Source organism: Leucoraja erinacea, chromosome 45 (assembly GCF_028641065.1).
Source record: "Leucoraja erinacea ecotype New England chromosome 45, Leri_hhj_1, whole genome shotgun sequence".
Taxonomy (NCBI): domain Eukaryota; kingdom Metazoa; phylum Chordata; class Chondrichthyes; order Rajiformes; family Rajidae; genus Leucoraja; species Leucoraja erinaceus.
The window spans coordinates 841,565-859,413 of record NC_073421.1 but is presented as its reverse complement, the minus strand read 5'-3'; the positions used below and the strand labels follow the sequence as shown (position 1 = coordinate 859,413).

At 46.7% G+C, this 17,849-nt stretch overlaps 1 protein-coding gene across 1 annotated transcript in view; it reads left to right on the top strand.

Moving 5' to 3' along the window:
- myo7aa (myosin VIIAa) overlaps nucleotides 1–17,849 on the top strand; it is a 155,232-nt gene that overhangs the window by 135,189 nt on the left and 2,194 nt on the right. Inside the window, exons 19-24 of the mRNA XM_055664799.1 lie at nucleotides 2,459–2,551; nucleotides 5,087–5,181; nucleotides 6,463–6,547; nucleotides 7,147–7,365; nucleotides 13,405–13,512; nucleotides 14,824–15,033. Of these exons, the coding sequence (XP_055520774.1) occupies nucleotides 2,459–2,551; nucleotides 5,087–5,181; nucleotides 6,463–6,547; nucleotides 7,147–7,365; nucleotides 13,405–13,512; nucleotides 14,824–15,033 (810 nt within the window). The remainder of the gene's footprint in view (nucleotides 1–2,458; nucleotides 2,552–5,086; nucleotides 5,182–6,462; nucleotides 6,548–7,146; nucleotides 7,366–13,404; nucleotides 13,513–14,823; nucleotides 15,034–17,849) is intronic.

The window sequence follows — 17,849 nt, the reverse complement described above, 5'->3', positions numbered from 1 at the left end:
GAGGCAGCAGCTTTATTAGCCACGCCCGCTCTGCCACCCATATCCTGCCGTTGGACCACTGCTCACGTGTTGTTGTTAGTTCTGTGTTCGGGTATAAAAGGACAAACATCCTGTGCAAACTTCTGCCAACGTGTGTTTCCTGTCCACATCCCCCTTCCGTCAGGCAGAAGATTCTAAAGCACGGAACACCCTCCGCCCTGCTGTTATCAGACTGCTGAACAAACCCCCTCATAAGTAAAGAATGCAGTTAAACATAGAAAATAGGTGCCGGTGCAGGCCATTTGGCCCTTCCAGCCAGCACTGCCATTCAATGGCTGATCATCCAAAATCAGTTCCCCGCTCCTGCTTTCTCCCCATATCCCTTGATTCTGTTAGTCTTAAGAGCTAAATCTAACTCTCTCTTGAAAACATCCAGTGAATTGGTCTCCACGGCCTTCTGTGGTATAGAATTCCACAGATTCACAACTCTCTGGGTGACAATGGACAATAGACAATAGGTGCAGGAGTAGGCCATTCGGGCCTTCGAGCCAGCACTGCCATTCAATGTGGTCATGGCTGATCATCCACAATCAGTACCCCGTCCCTGCCTTCTCCCCATATCCCCTGACTCCGCTATCTTTAAGAGCCCTATCCAGCTCTCTCTTGAAAGTATCCAGAGAACCGGCCTCCACCGCCCTCTGAGGCAGAGAATTCCACAGACTCACAACTCTCTGGGTGAAATAATGTCTCATCATCTCAGTCCTAAATGGCTTACTCCTTATTCTGAAACTGTGGCCCCTGGTTCTGGACTCCCCCAACATCAGGACCATGTTTCCTGCCTCTAGCGTGTCCAAACCCTTAAGAATTTTACATGCCTCTACAAGATCGCCTCTCATCCTTCTAAATTCCAGTGAATAAAAGCCCAGTCGATCCATTCTTTCTTCATATGTCAGTCCCGCCATCCAGTGAATTAACCTGGTAAACCTACGCTGGGCTCCCTCAATAGCAAGAATGTCCTTCTTCAAATTAGGGGACAAAAAATTGCACACAATACTCCAGGCATGGTCTCACCAGGGCCCTGTACAACTGTAGTAGGACCTCCTTGCTCCTAAACTCAAATCCTCTTGCTCTGAAGGCCAACATGCCATTTGCTTTCCTCACTGCCTGCTGTACCTGCATGCTTACTTTAGTTAAGAGCAAAATTTCAATATAACTTTACCGATTAATCTTTTAAATGTTCTTTTTTCAATCATTCTGTACATAAAGTATGTTCACCAAAATTATTTGAAGTTAATATTTGTAGTTCTGTTATAAGTTTTCAAAATAAATGAGTTTAAAATTTGAAAAAAGTTCAATACAAATTAGAACTCAGTTTAGTTTATTGTCCCGTGCAGGGAGGTACAGTGAAAAGCTTTTGTTGCGTGCTCACCAGTCAGCGGAAAGACAATACATGATTACAATTGAGCCATTCACAATTTTCAGATACATGATAAGGAAATACACCCCACTATCCCAACATGCTTATGCAGATGTTATCCCATCTTCTATGTTCTGTTATCCCACTTTATGTTCTATGTTATCCCACATTTGCATCCACTCCCTACACAATAGGAGGAAGTATTTTCCGATGTCACTTAGAAACATAGAAACATAGACAATAGGTGCAGGAGTAGGCCATTCGGCTCTTCGAGCCTGCACCGCCATTCAATATGATCATGGCTGATCATCCAACTCAGTATCCCGTACCTGCCTTCTCTCCATACCCCCTGATCCCCTTAGCCACAAGGGCCACATCTAACTCCCTCTTAAATATAGCCAATGAACTGGCCTCAACTACCCTCTGTGGCAGAGAGTTCCACAGATTCACCACTCTCTGTGTGAAAAAAGTTCTTCTCATCTCGGTTTTAAAGGATTTCCCCTTTATCCTTAAGCTGTGACCCCCTTGTCCTGGAATTCCCTAACATCGGGAGCAATCTTCCTGCATCTAGCCTGTCCAACCCCTTAAGAATTTTGTAAGTTTGTACTTAACCTACAAATCCGCACATCTGTGGATTCGGTTAGTAAGGGAGAAGGCAGGAGAATGGGGTTGAGAGGACTTGATATTTATGTACAATTGTCCCTAGTGTGTGTAGAATAGTGTTAATGTGTGGGGATTGCTGGTCGGTGTGGACTTGATGGGCCGAAGGGCCTGTTTCCGCTATGTATCACAAGGGCATAAGTGATAGGAGCAGAATTAGGCCATTCGGCCCATTAAGTCCACTCAGCCATTCAATCATGGCTGGTCTATCTCTCCCTCCCAACCCCATTCCTCTGCCTTCTCCCCATAACCCCTGACACCCGTACTAATCAAGAATATTCCTATCTCGGACTTAAACATATCCATTGACTTGGCCTCCATAGCCTTCTGTGGCAAACTCTAAACTAAACTAAACTTATGGTCTTTCATTTTAAACCAACTTTCACCATTTCCTTTTGCCAGGGAGACCTGCGCGGGACGTGCCAGCGAATAGCAGAAGCCTTCCTAGGCCGGGTTGATGATTGGCAGATTGGGAAGACAAAGATTTTCTTGAAGGTGTGAATGGTTGTGAGCGGTGAGGTGGGGGGGGGGGGGACATTGGCCGATACCCCCACACTCCTGAACTCGAGCTCATTATAAAAAATGTTTTTGTTTTTAGTTTTGTTTTTAGTTTAGTTTAGATATACAGTGCGGAAGGAGGCCCTTTGGCCCACCAGGACCGCACTGACCAGCGATCCCCGCACAATAAAGGGCCTGTCCACCTTGGTGATTTTTCTCCGCGACTGCCATCAACATTGACTGATGTGTGCGGATAAATGTGAGGTTATCCACTGTGGTAGCAAAAACAGGAAGGCAGATTACTATCCAAATGGCGTCGTTGGGAAAAGGGGATCTGGGGGTCCATGTACATCAGTCTATGAAAGTAAGCATGCAGGTACAGCAGGCAGTGAAGAAAGCGAATGGCATGTTGGCCTTTATAACCAGAGGAATCGAATATAGGAGCAAAGAGGTCCTTCTGCAGTTATACAGGGCCCTAGTGAGACCACACCTGGAGTATTATGTGCAGTTTGGGTCCCCTAATTTGAGGAAGGACATTCTTGCTATTGAGGGAGTGCAGCGTAGGTTTACAAGGTTAATTCCCGGGATGGCGGGACTGTCATATGCTGAGAGAATGGAGCAGCTGGGCTTGTACACTATGGTACACACTTAGAAGGATGAGAGGGCATCTTATTGAAACATATAAGATTATTAAGGGCTTGGACACGCTAGAGGCAGGAAACATGTTCCCAATGTTGGACAATAAGTGGAGTCCAGAACCAGGGGCCACAGTTAAAGAATAAGGAGTAAGCCATTTAGAACGGAGACGAGGAAACACTTTTTGTCACAGAGAGTGGTGAGTGTGGAATTCTCTGCCTCAGAGGGCGGTGGAGGCCGGTTCTCTGGATACTTTCAAGAGAGAGCTAGATAGGGCTCTTAAAGATAGCGGAGTCAGGGGATACGGGGAGAAGGCCGGAACGGGGTACTGATTGTGGATGATCAGCCATGATCGCATTGAATGGCGGTGCTGGTTCGAAGGGCCGAATGGCCTACTACTGCACCTATTGTCTATTGTCTGTTGTATCAGGTCACCGAACATTTTTGCGTTGCCGTGACCTATTGACGTGCGGTGATTTTTCAAGTGTCGCAACATTTTTTTTGTTGCCGCTGGATTTTGAAATGTTCAAAATCTTTTGGCGGCACTGATATGACGCCAGCAGTTGCGGAACAAATCTCCAAGTGGGACAGGCCGTTAACGCTATCCTACACACACTAGGGACAATTTACAATTTTACCCAGCCAATTTGCCTATAAACCTGTACGTCATCAGAGTGTGGGAGGAAACCGGAGAAAACCCACGCAGGTCACGGGGAGAACGTGCAAACTCTGCATGGACAGCACCCGTGGTCAGGATCGAACCTGGGTCTCTGGCGCTGTGAGGCAGCACCTCTACCGCTGCGCCACCGTGCCGCACTCTTCTCTCTGTGCCCACGGCCTTGTTTAACCGCGGGCCCCAGCTGCTGCCGTGTCAGGAAACCGCTTTGTACGTTGGAGTTTGGCGTTATGGGCTGCAGGACCTGGCCTGGAAACTTCCGGATTCCCCATTGTGTCGTGGTGAATGTAGAAGGTCATCGTCGTAGAAACCTCTGGGTGTCTGCTGGATTATGGGGTTAAAATTAACTAATATGGAAATATCGAATTTAATACTTGGCTGTGTGTGTGTCTGTGTGTGTGTGTGTGTGTCTGTGTGTGTGTGTGTGTGTGTGTGTGTGTGTGTGGGTGTGTGTGTGTGTGTGTGTGTGTGTCTGTGTGTGTGTGTGTGTGTGTGTGTGTGTGTGTGTGTGTCTGTGTGTGTGTCTTTGTCTGTGTCTGTCTGAGTGTGTCTTTGTCTGTGTCTGTGTCTGTGTCTGTCTGTCTGTCTGTCTGTGTGTGTCTGTGTGTGTTCCTGTGTGTGTCTGTCTGTCTGTGTGTATGTCTGTGCGTGTCTGTATGTGTGTGTGTGTATCTGTCTGTCTGTCTGGGTGTGTGTGTGTGTGTATGTGTCTCTGTCTGGGTGTGTGTGTGTGTATGTGTCTGTCTGTCTGTGTGTGTCTGTGTGTGTCTGTATGCGTGTGTGTGTATGTGTCTGTCTGTGTGTGTGTGTGTGTCTGTCTGTCTGGGTGTGTGCGTGTGTGTCTGTGCATGTGTGTCTGTGTGTGTGTCTGCCTGTGTGTACCTGTCTGTGTGTGTGTGTCTGCATGTAATCTCTCCATTATTAGTCTGTGGCACTATTAATGCCATTCATGACAATACTGTGAAGGTATGGTTACTAAATAAAATTTATTTACTTTTAGTCTTGCAATTTAAGAACATCCGTAAAAATAAATCCCATTCATCACCCGGGGGGCTCTATAATGTAAGGAGTGGCCCTTGTGTCTGTGGTTCCGTGCATCAATGCTGTACCAGCCCGCTGTTTCCCAACACTAACCTGTCCCTGACCCCGCACTGACTATTTGGGCAGTAGAGAAAGTTTCCTAGCGTGTGTGTCCCAGCTTGCTTTTACCTCCACTCCAGGACCACCACGACATGATGCTGGAGGTGGAAAGGGACAAGGCCATCACTGACAAGGTGATCCTCATCCAGAAGGTGGTGCGGGGATTTAAAGACAGGTGGGTTCCAGATGGAGATGTGGTACAACATTGTGGGGTTGGGAGGTGTGGAGCCGATGAACACATCAGCCGTGGTCTTGAACTGTGGGTGGAGTGGATGTGGAGTGGATGTTCCCACTAGTGGGAGAGTCTAGGACCACAGGTCACAATATCAGAATAAAAGGACGTTCCTTTAGGAAGGAGATGACAATAGACTATATGTGCAGGAGCAGGCCATTCGGCCCTTCGAGCCAGCATCGCCATTCAATGTGATCATGGCTGATCATCCCCAATCAGTACCCCGTTCCTGCCTCCTCCCCATATCCCCTGACTCCGCTATCTTTAAGAGCCCTATCCAGCTCTCTCTTGAAAGCATCCAGAGAACCGGCCTCCACCGCCCTCTGAGGCAGAGAATTCCACAGACTCACCACTCTCTGTGTGAAAAAGTGTTTCCTCGTCTCCGTTCTAAATGGCTTGCTCCTTATTCTTAAACTGTGGCCCCTGGTTGTGGACTCCCCCAACATCGGGAAGATAAGATAAAATTAGATATAATTTATTGCCACACAACCAGGGTCGGTGGAAATTTGGGTTGTCAGCAGCAGTACATAGAAACATAGAAATTAGGTGGAGGAGTAGGCCATTTGGCCCTTCGAGCCTGCACCGCCATCCAATATGATCATGGCTGATCATCCAACTCAGTATCCTGTACCTGCCTTCTCTCCATACCCCCTGATCCCTTTAGCCACAAGGGCCACATCTAACCCCCTCTTCAATATAGCCAATGAACTGGCCTCAACTACCCTCTGTGGCAGAGAATTCCAGAGATTCACCACTCTCTGTGTGAAAAAAGTTCTTCTCATCTCAGTGTTAAAGGATTTCCCCCTTATCCTTAAGCTGTGACCCCTTGTCCTGGACTTCCCCAACATCGGGAACAATCTTCCTGCATATAATACAATAATAAAGAACACACAACCACAATAAAACTGTAACACAAACATCCACCACAACATTCATCACTGTGGTGGAAGGCACAACATTTGGCCAGTCCTCCTCCATTTCCCCCCCGTGGACAGGACCAGAGTCCAGAGTCCAGTCCAGGATCGGCTCTCAGTCCAGAGTTGCCTCAAACATGTAGGATAAAGGATGTAGGGTGGTTGAGTTGCCTGGTAACCGCTGGGAAGGATGGAAGTTGGGGCAGGATGGTTCAGTTGCTCTAGAGGGGGCGCTACGCTGCTGTACTATGGGATGTTGCACGGCAGTTTTAATCTCTAGGTGTGTACAGATCTCTAAATTCTTCCCCAGGTCAAACTTTGTGAAGATGAGGAAATCTGTGATGTTAATTCAGCGTTACTGGCGTGGCTACCGATGCAGGAAGAGATTCAGTGCGGTACGTTGACTGTTCCATAGTTTAGTTTCGAGATGGAAACAGGCCCCTTTGGCCCACCGATTCCACGCCGACCAGCGATCACCCGCCGTGCACGAGCACTCTCCCACATAATGGGGACAATTTACATTTTGACCAAATCCAGGTCACCTTCACACCTGTACGTCTGTGGAGTGCAGGAGGAATCCGATCCCTGAGAAAACCCACGCAGGTCACGGGGAGACAATAGACAATAGGTGCAGGAGTAGGCCATTCGGCCCTTCGAGCCAGCACCGCCATTCAATGTGATCATGGCTGATCATCCCCAATCAGTACCCCGTTCCTGCCTTCTCCCCATATCCCCTGACTCCGCTATCTTTAAGAGCCCTATCTAGCTCTCTCTTGAAAGTATCCAGAGAACCGGCCTCCACCGCCCTCTGAGGCGGAGAATTCCACAGACTCACAAGGTACAGACTCACAACAGAATGTACAAACGGCGTACAGACAAGCGCGCGTAGTTGGGATCGAACCACGACGGCAACTCTAGCGTTGTGGCAATATAAAATGAACTAAATTGTCGGGCCGTGATGAGTTGAGTGTTTGTGCTTTGCGCCCATGTACAGATGCGACTGGGGTTCTGCAGGCTGCAGGCCCTGCACCGCTCCCGCAAGCTCTTCACCCAGTACCACTTCGCCCGCAAGAGGATCATCCTGTTCCAGGCCCGTTGCCGTGGTTACCTGGTGCGCCGGGCCTTCCGTCACCGCCTCTGGGCCGTCATCACCATCCAGGCCAGCGTCCGTGCCATGATCGCACGCAGGCTCTACAAGCGGCTGAAAGGGGAGGTACGTACACGTGTCCTGGGATGTCAGGACTTGCATATGAAGAAAGACTGGATAGACTCGGCTTGTACTCGCTAGAATTTAGAAGATTGAGGGGGGATCTTATAGAAACTTACAAAATTCTTAAGGGGTTGTGGACAGGCTAGATGTAGGAAGATTATTCCCGATGTTGGGGAAGTCCAGAACAAGGGGTCACAGTTTAAGGATAAGGGGGAAATCTTTTAGGACCAAAATGAGGAAAACATTTTTCACACAGAGAGTGGTGAATCTGTGGAACTCTCTGCCACAGAAGGTAGTTGAGGCCAGTTCATTGGCTATATTTGAAACAGGTTTATTCATGGATAACCCCTTGAGATGGACAGTCATCTCGTTTTCGAGGGGGTCCAACATAGAACATACAGCACAAGACATAACATACATAGAGGCTCTCATTGACCCACCTTCCCACACACCAATCCCAAAACCCCTCCATCCCCACTTGTTATAGTTTATAACAATTGTTAATTGGCTTTACATATCCAATAATAACAATAGTTATTGTGTTACAGCATAATGTTGATGCATAATACCATATACCACCTATCATACATCGTACGTTAATACATACTATCAACATTATTACATGATATATTATTTCATGATATTGTGACATAATACAATATAAGACCTTGTTACACTATGCAATACAATAATACATAAGTGTAATGGCCATGCATATACAATAGTTATGCCAAATGATCACACACAGAGCAAGCTAGATAAAGGAGCTCAAAGACTCTAATACTAGAAACAGGTACATGGTTTTATAAGGAAGGGTAAAAGTGTATTTTTAAATAGACGAAATGAGCTAATAGTTCTTATGGTACTAGGCAGAGTGTTCCAGTCAGAAGGAGCTTTGAATTTAAATGCACGTCTCCCAATTTCTTTGTTAGTTCTTGGAATGAAAAAGAAGGGTTGCTGAATATGTCTTAGTGAATATGAGGGTGTGTATGGTAATAGGTCTTGTTTTAAATAAGAAGGGGTAATTGAGGTGGATGCATTTAAAGATGAACTGGAACCAGTGGTAGCATCTTCGAGCGTGGGGGGATAACCAGTTTAGAGTTTCGTACATAGAACAGTGGTGAGTTATATATGGACACCTTAAAATAAATCTGCAAAGACTATTATAAACTACATTGAGGGGTTGAAGATGTGTATCAAATGTATTCTGATAGACAATATCAGCATAATCCAGTGTTGGTAGTAGTAGTTGAGAGACAATTCTTTTTCTCATCTGAAAGGTGAAACAATTTATATGGCGGTAAAGAATAGCTAGATTACAGCTGAGTTTTATAGTAATCGTCTCACTATGCTGCGTAAATGAAAGCGTTGGGTCCAGCCAAACACCAAGATATTTGAAGTTCAATACTTGTTCTAATGGTGATCCTTAATTAAATGATATAGTCAGATCTACAGAATTACCAAGGCCTTGTCTGGTACCAAATAACATACTGCATGAATTATTTTTATTTAAAATTAATTTGTTAAATAATAGCCATTTCTGAACAGAAGTAAGATCTGATTGAAGGGATCTTTCAATTTCAGACTTGTTAGTACTAGATGTATATAGCACTGCACCATCGGCATATAGTTGTGTTTGACAGTCAGAACAGATATTAGGGAGGTCGTTTATGAAAATAGAGAAAAGGAGTGGTCCCAAGGACGAACCTTGCGGGACCCCCTTCTCAACAATTAAGGAATTGGATTGACTTCCATTGGCGTCTGTTATGAAGGTATGAGTTAACCCACAGTAGATTGTTTTGAGAAAGACCAATAGAGTAAAGTTTATCAAGCAGTAGGTAGTGGTCAACAACGTCAAAGGCCTTGGTTAGATCAAGAAAGATGGCACTGGTGAGTTTACCATCCTCAGAAGCAGTGAACACATCGCTGGTGAGTTTTAACAGAGCTGTAGTTGTGGAGTGATTAGGTCTGAACCCAGACTGGCATGGAGATAGAATGTTGAAAGTTGAGACATAATGTGATAGCTGGTTGAACACTAGTTTCTCGAGGATTTTAGCCACCAAGTTGATAATTGAGATGGGGCAGTAATTGTTAATATTGTGTGGTGCAGTGGAGTAACATTGGCACACTTCCATGTGGAAGGGAGGGTACAAGTTGAGAAGGACAAATTAAACAGGTTGCATAGTGGGTACATTAGAATATTACCTCCTATCTTAATGAATTTAATCTCAATACCAGCTGGTATTGCCAAATCATCCTTTAAAAGGGAGTTAGATGTGGCCCTTGTGGCTAAAGGGATCAGGGGGTATGGAGAGAAGGCAGGTATAGGATACTGAGTTGGATGATCAGCCATGATCATATTGAATGGCGGGTACAGGCTCGAAGGGCCGAATGGCCTACTCCTGCACCTATTTTCTATGTTTCTATGTACATACGTGTCCCATACTTCCTCGTCACCTATCCCCGTCCTCCACAGATGCTGCCCGACCCGCTGAGTTACTCCAGCACTTGGTGTCCACAACAATGAATGCCGGAGTTTAGAAAGATAGGGTGGGGTTTAGAGGCATCACTAACAGGGGAATTGGGGAAAATGAAGGATGTGGGATATGATGGCATAGAAACATAGAAAATAGGTGCAGTAGTAGAGGCCATTCGGCCCTTCGAGCCTGCACCGCCATTCAATATGATCATGGCTGATCATCCAACTCAGTATCCAGTTCCTGCCTTCTCTCCATACCCCCTGATCTCTTTAGCCACAAGGGCCACATCTAACTCCCTCTTAAATATAGCCAATGAACTGTGGCCTCAACTACCCTCTGTGGCAGAGAATTCCAGAGATTCACCACTCTCTGTGTGAAAAACGTTTTTCTCATCTCGGTTTTAAAAGATTTCCCTCTTATCCTTAAACTGTGACCCCTTGTCCTGGACTTCCCCAACATCGGGAACAATCTTCCTGCATCTAGCCTGTCCATCCCCTTAAGAATTTTGTAAGTTTCTATAAGATCCCCCCTCAATCATCTAAATTCTAGCGAGTATAAACCGAGTCTATCCAGTCTTTCTTCATATGAAAGTCCTGAAATCCCAGGAATCAGTCTGGTGAACCTTCTCTGCACTCCCTCTATGGCAAGAATGTCCTCCCTCAGATTAGGAGACCAAAACTGTACGCAATACTCCATGTGTGGTCTCACCAAGACCCTGTACAACTGCAGTAGAACCTCCCTGCTCCTATACTCAAATCCTTTTGCTATGAATGCTAACATGCCATTTGCTTTCTTCACTGCCTGCTGCACCTGCATGCCTACTTTCAATGACTGGTGTACCATGACACCCAGGTCTCGCTGCATCTCCCCCTTTCCTAATCGGCCACCATTTAGATAATAATCTGCTTTCCTGTTTTTGCCACCAAAATGGATAACCTCACATTTATCCACATTATACTGCATCTGCCAAACATTTGCCCACTCACCCAGCCTATCCAAGTCACCTTGCAGTCTCCTAGCATCATCCTCACAGCTAACACTGCCCCCCCCAGCTTAGTGTCATCCGCAAACTTGGAGATGTTGCATTCAATTCCCTCATCCAGATCATTAATATATATTGTAAATAGCTGGGGTCCCAGTACTGAGCCTTGGGGTACCCCACTAGTCACTGCCTGCCATTGTGAAAAGGACCCGTTTACTCCTACTCTTTGCTTCCTGTCTGCCAGCCAGTTCTCTATCCACATCAATACTGAACCCCCAATGCCGTGTGCTTTAAGTTTGTATACTAATCTCTTATGTGGGACCTTGTCGAAAGCCTTCTGGAAGTCCAGATACACCACATCCACTGGTTCTCCCCTATCCACGCTACTAGTTACATCCTCGAAAAATTCTATAAGATTCGTCAGACATGATTTACCTTTCGTAAATCCATGCTGACTTTGTCCAATGATTTCACCACTTTCCAAATGTGCTGCTATCCCATCTTTAATAACTGACTCTAGCAGTTTCCCCACTACCGATGTTAGACTAACTGGTCCCCATTACCGTAATTCCCCGTTTTCTCTCTCCCTCCCTTTTTAAAAAGTGGGGTTACGTTTGCTACCCGCCAATCCTCAGGAACTACTCCAGAATCTAAAGAGTTTTGAAAAATTATCACTAATGCATCCACTATTTCTGGGGCTACTTCCTTAAGTACTCTGGGATGCAGCCTATCTGGCCCTGGGGATTTATCGGCCTTTAATCCATTCAATTTACCCAACACCACCTTCCGACTAACCTGGATTTCACTCAATTCCTCCATCTCATTTGGCCCCCGGTCCCCTGCTATTTCCGGCAGATTATTTATGTCTTCCTTAGTGAAGACAGAACCAAAGTAGTTATTCAATTGGTCCGCCATGTCCTTGTTCCCCATGATCAACTCACCCGTTTCTGACTGCAAGGGACCTACATTTGTTTTAACTAATCTCTTTCTCTTCACGTATCTATAAAAACGTTTGCAGTCAGTTTTTATGTTCCCTGGCAGTTTTCTTTCATAATCTATTTCCCTTTCCATATTAAGCCCTTTGTCCTCCTCTGCTGGTCTTTGAATTTCTCCCAGTCCTCTGGTAGGCTGCTTTTTCTGGCTAATTTGTACGCTTCATCTTTTGTTTTGATACTATCCCTGATTTCCCTTGGCAAGGAAATGATGTTTCATTGGGAAGGTGAGGGTTGGTCTTATAAGTACGTGGTAGGAACAGAATTAGGCCATTCGGCCCATCAAGTCTACTCCGCCATTCATTCATGGCTGATCTATCTCTCTCTCCTAATCCCATTCTCCTGCCTTCTCCCCATAACCCCTGACAACCCCGTACTAATCAAGAATCTATCTACCTCTGCCTGAAAAATGTCCATTGACTTGACCTCCGCTACCTTCTTTACTAACTGTGTTGTATGTCAGGGTTGTTCTGAGGGCCTGCCGTGCCGTGACATCCATGGGAACCTCCCAGTGACTCAAGCCATGGAGGTGGGTGGTGGGCAGGTGGGACTAGTGTAGCTGGGGCATGTTAGCCGGTGTGGGCAAGTTGGGCCGAAGAGCCTGTTTCCCTGTATCAGTCAACTCCATAAACCTCCCCTGGCCCCTCTCCAGAGCCAGCACCTTCTTCCTCAGATCTGGCGGCCAAATACTCCAAATGTGGCCTGACCAGCGCCTGGTTCATGAGGTTAATTCCCGGGATGGCGGGACTGTCATATGTTGATAGAATGGAGCAGCTGGGCTTGTATACTCTGGAGTTTAGAAGGATGAGAGGGGATCTTATAGAAACATATAAGATTATTAAGGGTTTGGACACACTAGAGGCGGGAAACATGTTCCCGATGTTGGGGGAGTCCAGAACCAGGGTCCACAGTTTAAGAACAAGCGGTAAGCCATTTAGAACAGAGACGAGGAAAAACCTTTTCACCCAGAGAAATGGAATTCTCTGCCTCAGAGGGCGGTGGAGGCTGGTTCTCTGGATACTTTCAAGAGAGAGCTAGATAGGGCTCTTAAAAATAGTGGAGTCAGGAGATATGGGGAGAAGTCAGGAACGGGGTACTGATTGTGGATGATCAGCCATGATCACATTGAATGGCAGTGCTGGCTCGAAGGGCCGAATGGCCTACTCCTGCACCTATTGTCTATTGTCAGCCTCAGCAGTACATCCCTGTCTTTGGATTCTCGTCACTAAGTAAACACAGCGGGTCAGGCAACATCACTGGAGAAATAGATGGGAACTTCTTGTTTCCTGTTCCCCTGGCTCTCCATCTGAAGAACGGTCTTGGCCTGAAACGTCACCTATTCCATTTCTCTAAAGATGTGCAGCTCGTTCCTACACAGTGTAGTCTGGCCACTGGGTAAACTGGTTCTCAGTGGTGCTCGATAAACTAGACCGGTTTAGAGCCGCCTCTAACTGGGGTATTGGGGGATGCGGAGTATGTGTGGGGGCCCCGTTGGAAGGCGAGGGATAGTCTCGATGGTGGAGCAGATCTCGATGGGCCGAGTGGCCTGCCCGCTCTCGTTCTCACCATGGTCGCTTTGCCCTCCTAGTACCACCGGCGGCTGGAGGCAGAGAAGATGCGTCTGGCCGAGGAGATGAGGCTCAGCAAGGAGATGAGCAGCAAGAAGGCAAAGGAGCAGGCCGAACGCACACACCAGGTGAGTGGTGCACACCTGGGACAGGTGAGGGGTGGAACACCTGGGACACACCAGGTGAGGGGTGGAACATCTGGGACAGGTGAGGGGTGGAACATCTGGGACACACAAGGTGAGGGGTGGAACATCTGGGACAGGTAAGGGGTGGAACATCTGGGACACACAAGGTGAGGGGTGGAACATCTGGGGCACATCAGGTGAGGGGTGGAACATCTGGGACACAGCAGGTAGTGACCTGCCCCAGTCTCCCAGGTTGGACCTGGTCAGGAGATGCTGACACTAGGTCTTCATTGTAGGCGTCTGGTGATTGCACCTTTAGCTCCGTCACCCCAGGTGCCCGGTGTGCTCAGGGGTTGAGCTTAGTTTGGAGATTTTCCAGCTTTCTCCTCCCCGTTCAAATCTGTCCGAGGAAGGGTCACGGCCCGAAGGTTGTCTCTCGAGATGCTGCCTGCCCAGCTAAGTTTAGTTTTAGTTTCACCATGCGGTTGGGAAACAGGCCCTTCAGCCCATCGCGTCCACCATTGATCAGCAATTTGCACAAGTTCTATGTTATCCCACATTCGCATCCACTCTCTACACACTGGGGCCAATTTTACAGAAGCCAATTAACTTACAAATCCCGCACGTCTTTGGGATGTGGAAGAAAACCAGAGCACCCGGAGAAAACCCACGCAGGTCACGGGGAGAACGCACAAACTCCGCACAGACAGCACCCGTAGTCAGTATCGAACCCGGGTCTCTGGCGGTGTGAGGCAGCAACTCTACCGCTGCACCACCGTGCCATCCCATAACACAAGGGCTTGTCCGGGATTTGAACCTAGCACCTCTTGCACCCTAAGCGAAAATCATATATAGAAACATAGAAAATAGGCGCAGGAGGAGGCCATTCGGCCCTTGGAGCCTGCACCGCCATTCATTGTGATCATGGCTGATCATCTCCAATCAATAACCCGTGCCTGGCTTCTCCCCATATCCCTTGACTCCACTAGCCCCTAGAGCTCTATCTAACTCTCTCTTAAATCCATCCAGTGACTTGGCCTCCACTACCCTCTGTGGCAGGGAATTCCACAAATTCACAACTCTCTGGGTGAAAAAGTTTTTTTTCACCTCAGTCTTAAATGACCTCCCCTTTATTCTAAGACAGTGGCCCCTGGTTCTGGACTCGCCCAACATTGGGAACATTTTTCCTGCATCTAGCTTGCCCAGTCCTTTTATAATTTTATATGTTTCTATAAGACCCTTATATAAGATACCTCTAGACCAACAAGACAGTTATTTGGGTGAAAGTATTGATGTTTTTCCCACTCCCGACAGGAGCGCTTGGCCCAGCTGGCACGGGAAGATGCAGCCAGGGAGATCGGGGAACGCAAGGAAGCACGACGGAAGAAGGAAATGCTCCAGCAGTTGGAGAAAGCTCGCAATGAGCCGGTGAACGACTCTGAGATGGTGGACAAGATGTTTGGCTTCCTGGGCGTCCCCTCTGTGGTGCCCGGACATGAGGGCCAGCCGCCCGCTGGGTTTGAGGTATTGACATCCCCGTATCCACGTCACAGCCTTGCTGGAAATATCAATATCACACAAACCAACCTCCCTTCCATCGCCTCCATCTACACCTCACGCTGCCTCGGCAAGGCCAGCAGCATCATCAAGGACCAGTCTCACCCCGGCCACTCCCTCTTCTCCCCTCTCCCATCGGGCAAGAGGTACAGAAGTGTGAAAATGAACGCACACCTCCAGATTCAGGGACAGTTTCTTCCCAGCTGTTATCAGGCAACTGAACCATCCTACCACAACTAGAGAGCAGTCCTGAACCACTGTCGACCTCATTGGTGACCCTCGGACTATCTTTGATTGGATTTTACTGATTTTACCTTTTAAACTAACCGTTATTCCCTTATCATGTTTCTGTACACTGCAAATGGATCAATTGTAATCATGTATTGTCTTTCCACGGACCTGACTTAGGAGATGTTTAGATAGGCACATGGATATGGAGGGGTATGGGTCGTGTTAACTGGATACTTTCAAGCAGGAGCTAGATAGGGCTCTTAAAGATAGCGGAGTCAGGGGATATGGGGAGAACGCAGGAACGGGGTACTGATTGGGGATGATCCTGCACCTATTGGGTGGGTGTTGTGTACAGGCCACCTAACAGTAGTAGTGAAGTTGGAGATGGTATCAAACAGGAAATTAGAAATGCGTGCGACAAAGGCAAAACAGTTATAATGGGTGACTTCAATCTACATATAGATTGGGTGAATCAAATTGGCAGGGGTGCTGAGGAAGAGGATTTCTTGGAATGTATGCGGGATAGTTACCTAAATCAACATGTAGAGGAACCAACGAGAGAGCAGGCTATTTTAGACTGGGTATTGAGTAATGAGGAAGGGTTAGTTAGCAATCTTGTTGTACGTGCCCCCTTGGGCAAAAGTGACCATAATATGGTTGAGTTCTTCATTAGGATGGAGAGTGACATTGTTAATTCAGAAACAATGGTTCTGAACTTAAAGAAAGGTAACTTTGAGGGTATGAGATGTGAATTGGCCACGATTGACTGGCAATTAATTCTAAAAGGGTTGACGGTGGATATGCAATGGAAGACATTTAAAGACTGCATGGATGAACTACAAAAATTGTTCATCCCAGTTTGGCAAAAGAATAAATCAGGGAAGGTAGTACATCCGTGGATAACAAGGGAAATCAGGGATAGTATCAAAGCGAAGGATGATGCGTACAAATTAGCCAGAAAAAGCAGCATACCAGAGGACTGGGAGAAATTCAGAGACCAGCAGAGGAGGACAAAGGACTTAATTAGGAAAGGAAAAATAGATTATGAAAGAAAACTGGCAGGGAACATAAAAACTGACTGCAAACATTTTTATAGATATGTGAAAAGAAAGAGATTAGTTAAAACAAATGTAGGTCCCTTGCAGTCAGAAACAGGTGAGTTGATCATGGGGAACCAGGATATGGCGGACCAATTGAATAACTACTTTGGTTCCGTCTTCACTAAGGAAGACATAAATAATTTGCCGGAAATAGCAGGGGACCGCGGGTCAAAGGAGTTGGAGGAGTTGAGTGAAATCCAGGTTAGTCGGGAAGTGGTGTTGGGTAAATTGGATGGATTAAAGGCCGATAAATCCCCAGGGCCAGATAGGCTGCATCCCAGAGTACTTAAGGAAGTAGCTCCAGAAATAGTGGATGCATTAGTAATAATCTTTCAAAACTCTTTAGATTCTGGATAGTTCCTGAGGATTGGAGGGTAGCTAATGTAACCCCACTTTTTAAGAAGGGAGGGAGAGAGAAAACGGGGAATTACAGACCAGTTAGTCTAACATCGGTAGTGGGGAAACTGCTAGAGTCAGTTATTAAAGTTGGGATAGCAGCACATTTGGAAAGTGGTGAAATCATTGGCCAAAGTCAGCATGGATTTACGAAAGGTAAATCATGTCTGACGAATCTTATAGAATTTTTCGAGGATGTAATTAGTAGCGTGGATAGGGGAGAACCAGTGGATGTGGTGTTTCTAGACTTCCAGAAGGCCTTCGACAAGGTCCCACATAAGAGATTAGTGTACAAACTTAAAGCACACGGCATTGGGGGTTCAGTATTGATGTGGATAGAGAACTGGCTGGCAAATTTGGTCTCCAAATCTGAGGAAGGACATTATTGCCATAGAGGGAGTACAGAGAAGGTTCACCAGACTGATTCCTGGGATGTCAGGACTGTCTTATGAAGAAAGACTGGAAAGACTTGGTTTATACTCTCTAGAATTTAGGAGATTGAGAGGGGATCTTATAGAAACTTACAAAATTCTTAAGGGGTTGGACAGGCTAGATGCAGGAAGATTGTTCCCGATGTTGGGGAAGTCCAGGACAAGGGGTCGCAGCTTAAGGATAAGGGGGAAATCCTTTAAAACCGAGATGAGAAAAACTTTTTTTCACACAGAGAGTGGTGAATCTCTGGAATTCTCTGCCACAGAGTGTAGTTGAGGCCAGTTCATTGGCTATATTTACGAGGGAGTTAGATGTGGCCCTTGTGGCTAAGGGGATCAGGGGGTATGGAGAGAAGGCAGGTATGGGATACTGAGTTGGATGATCAGCCATGATCATATTGAATGGCGGTGCAGCCTCAAAGGGCCGAATGGCCTCTACTCCTGCACCTAATTTGTTTCTATTGTCTATTGTCTATAATGTGGTTAGAAGGGGGAGAGATAGATCGACCATGATTGAAAGGCGGAGTAGGCTTGATGAGTCGAATGGACCAATTCTGCTCAATAGACAATAGGTGCAGGAGTAGAGGCCATTCGGCCCATCGAGCCAGCACCGCCATTCAATGTG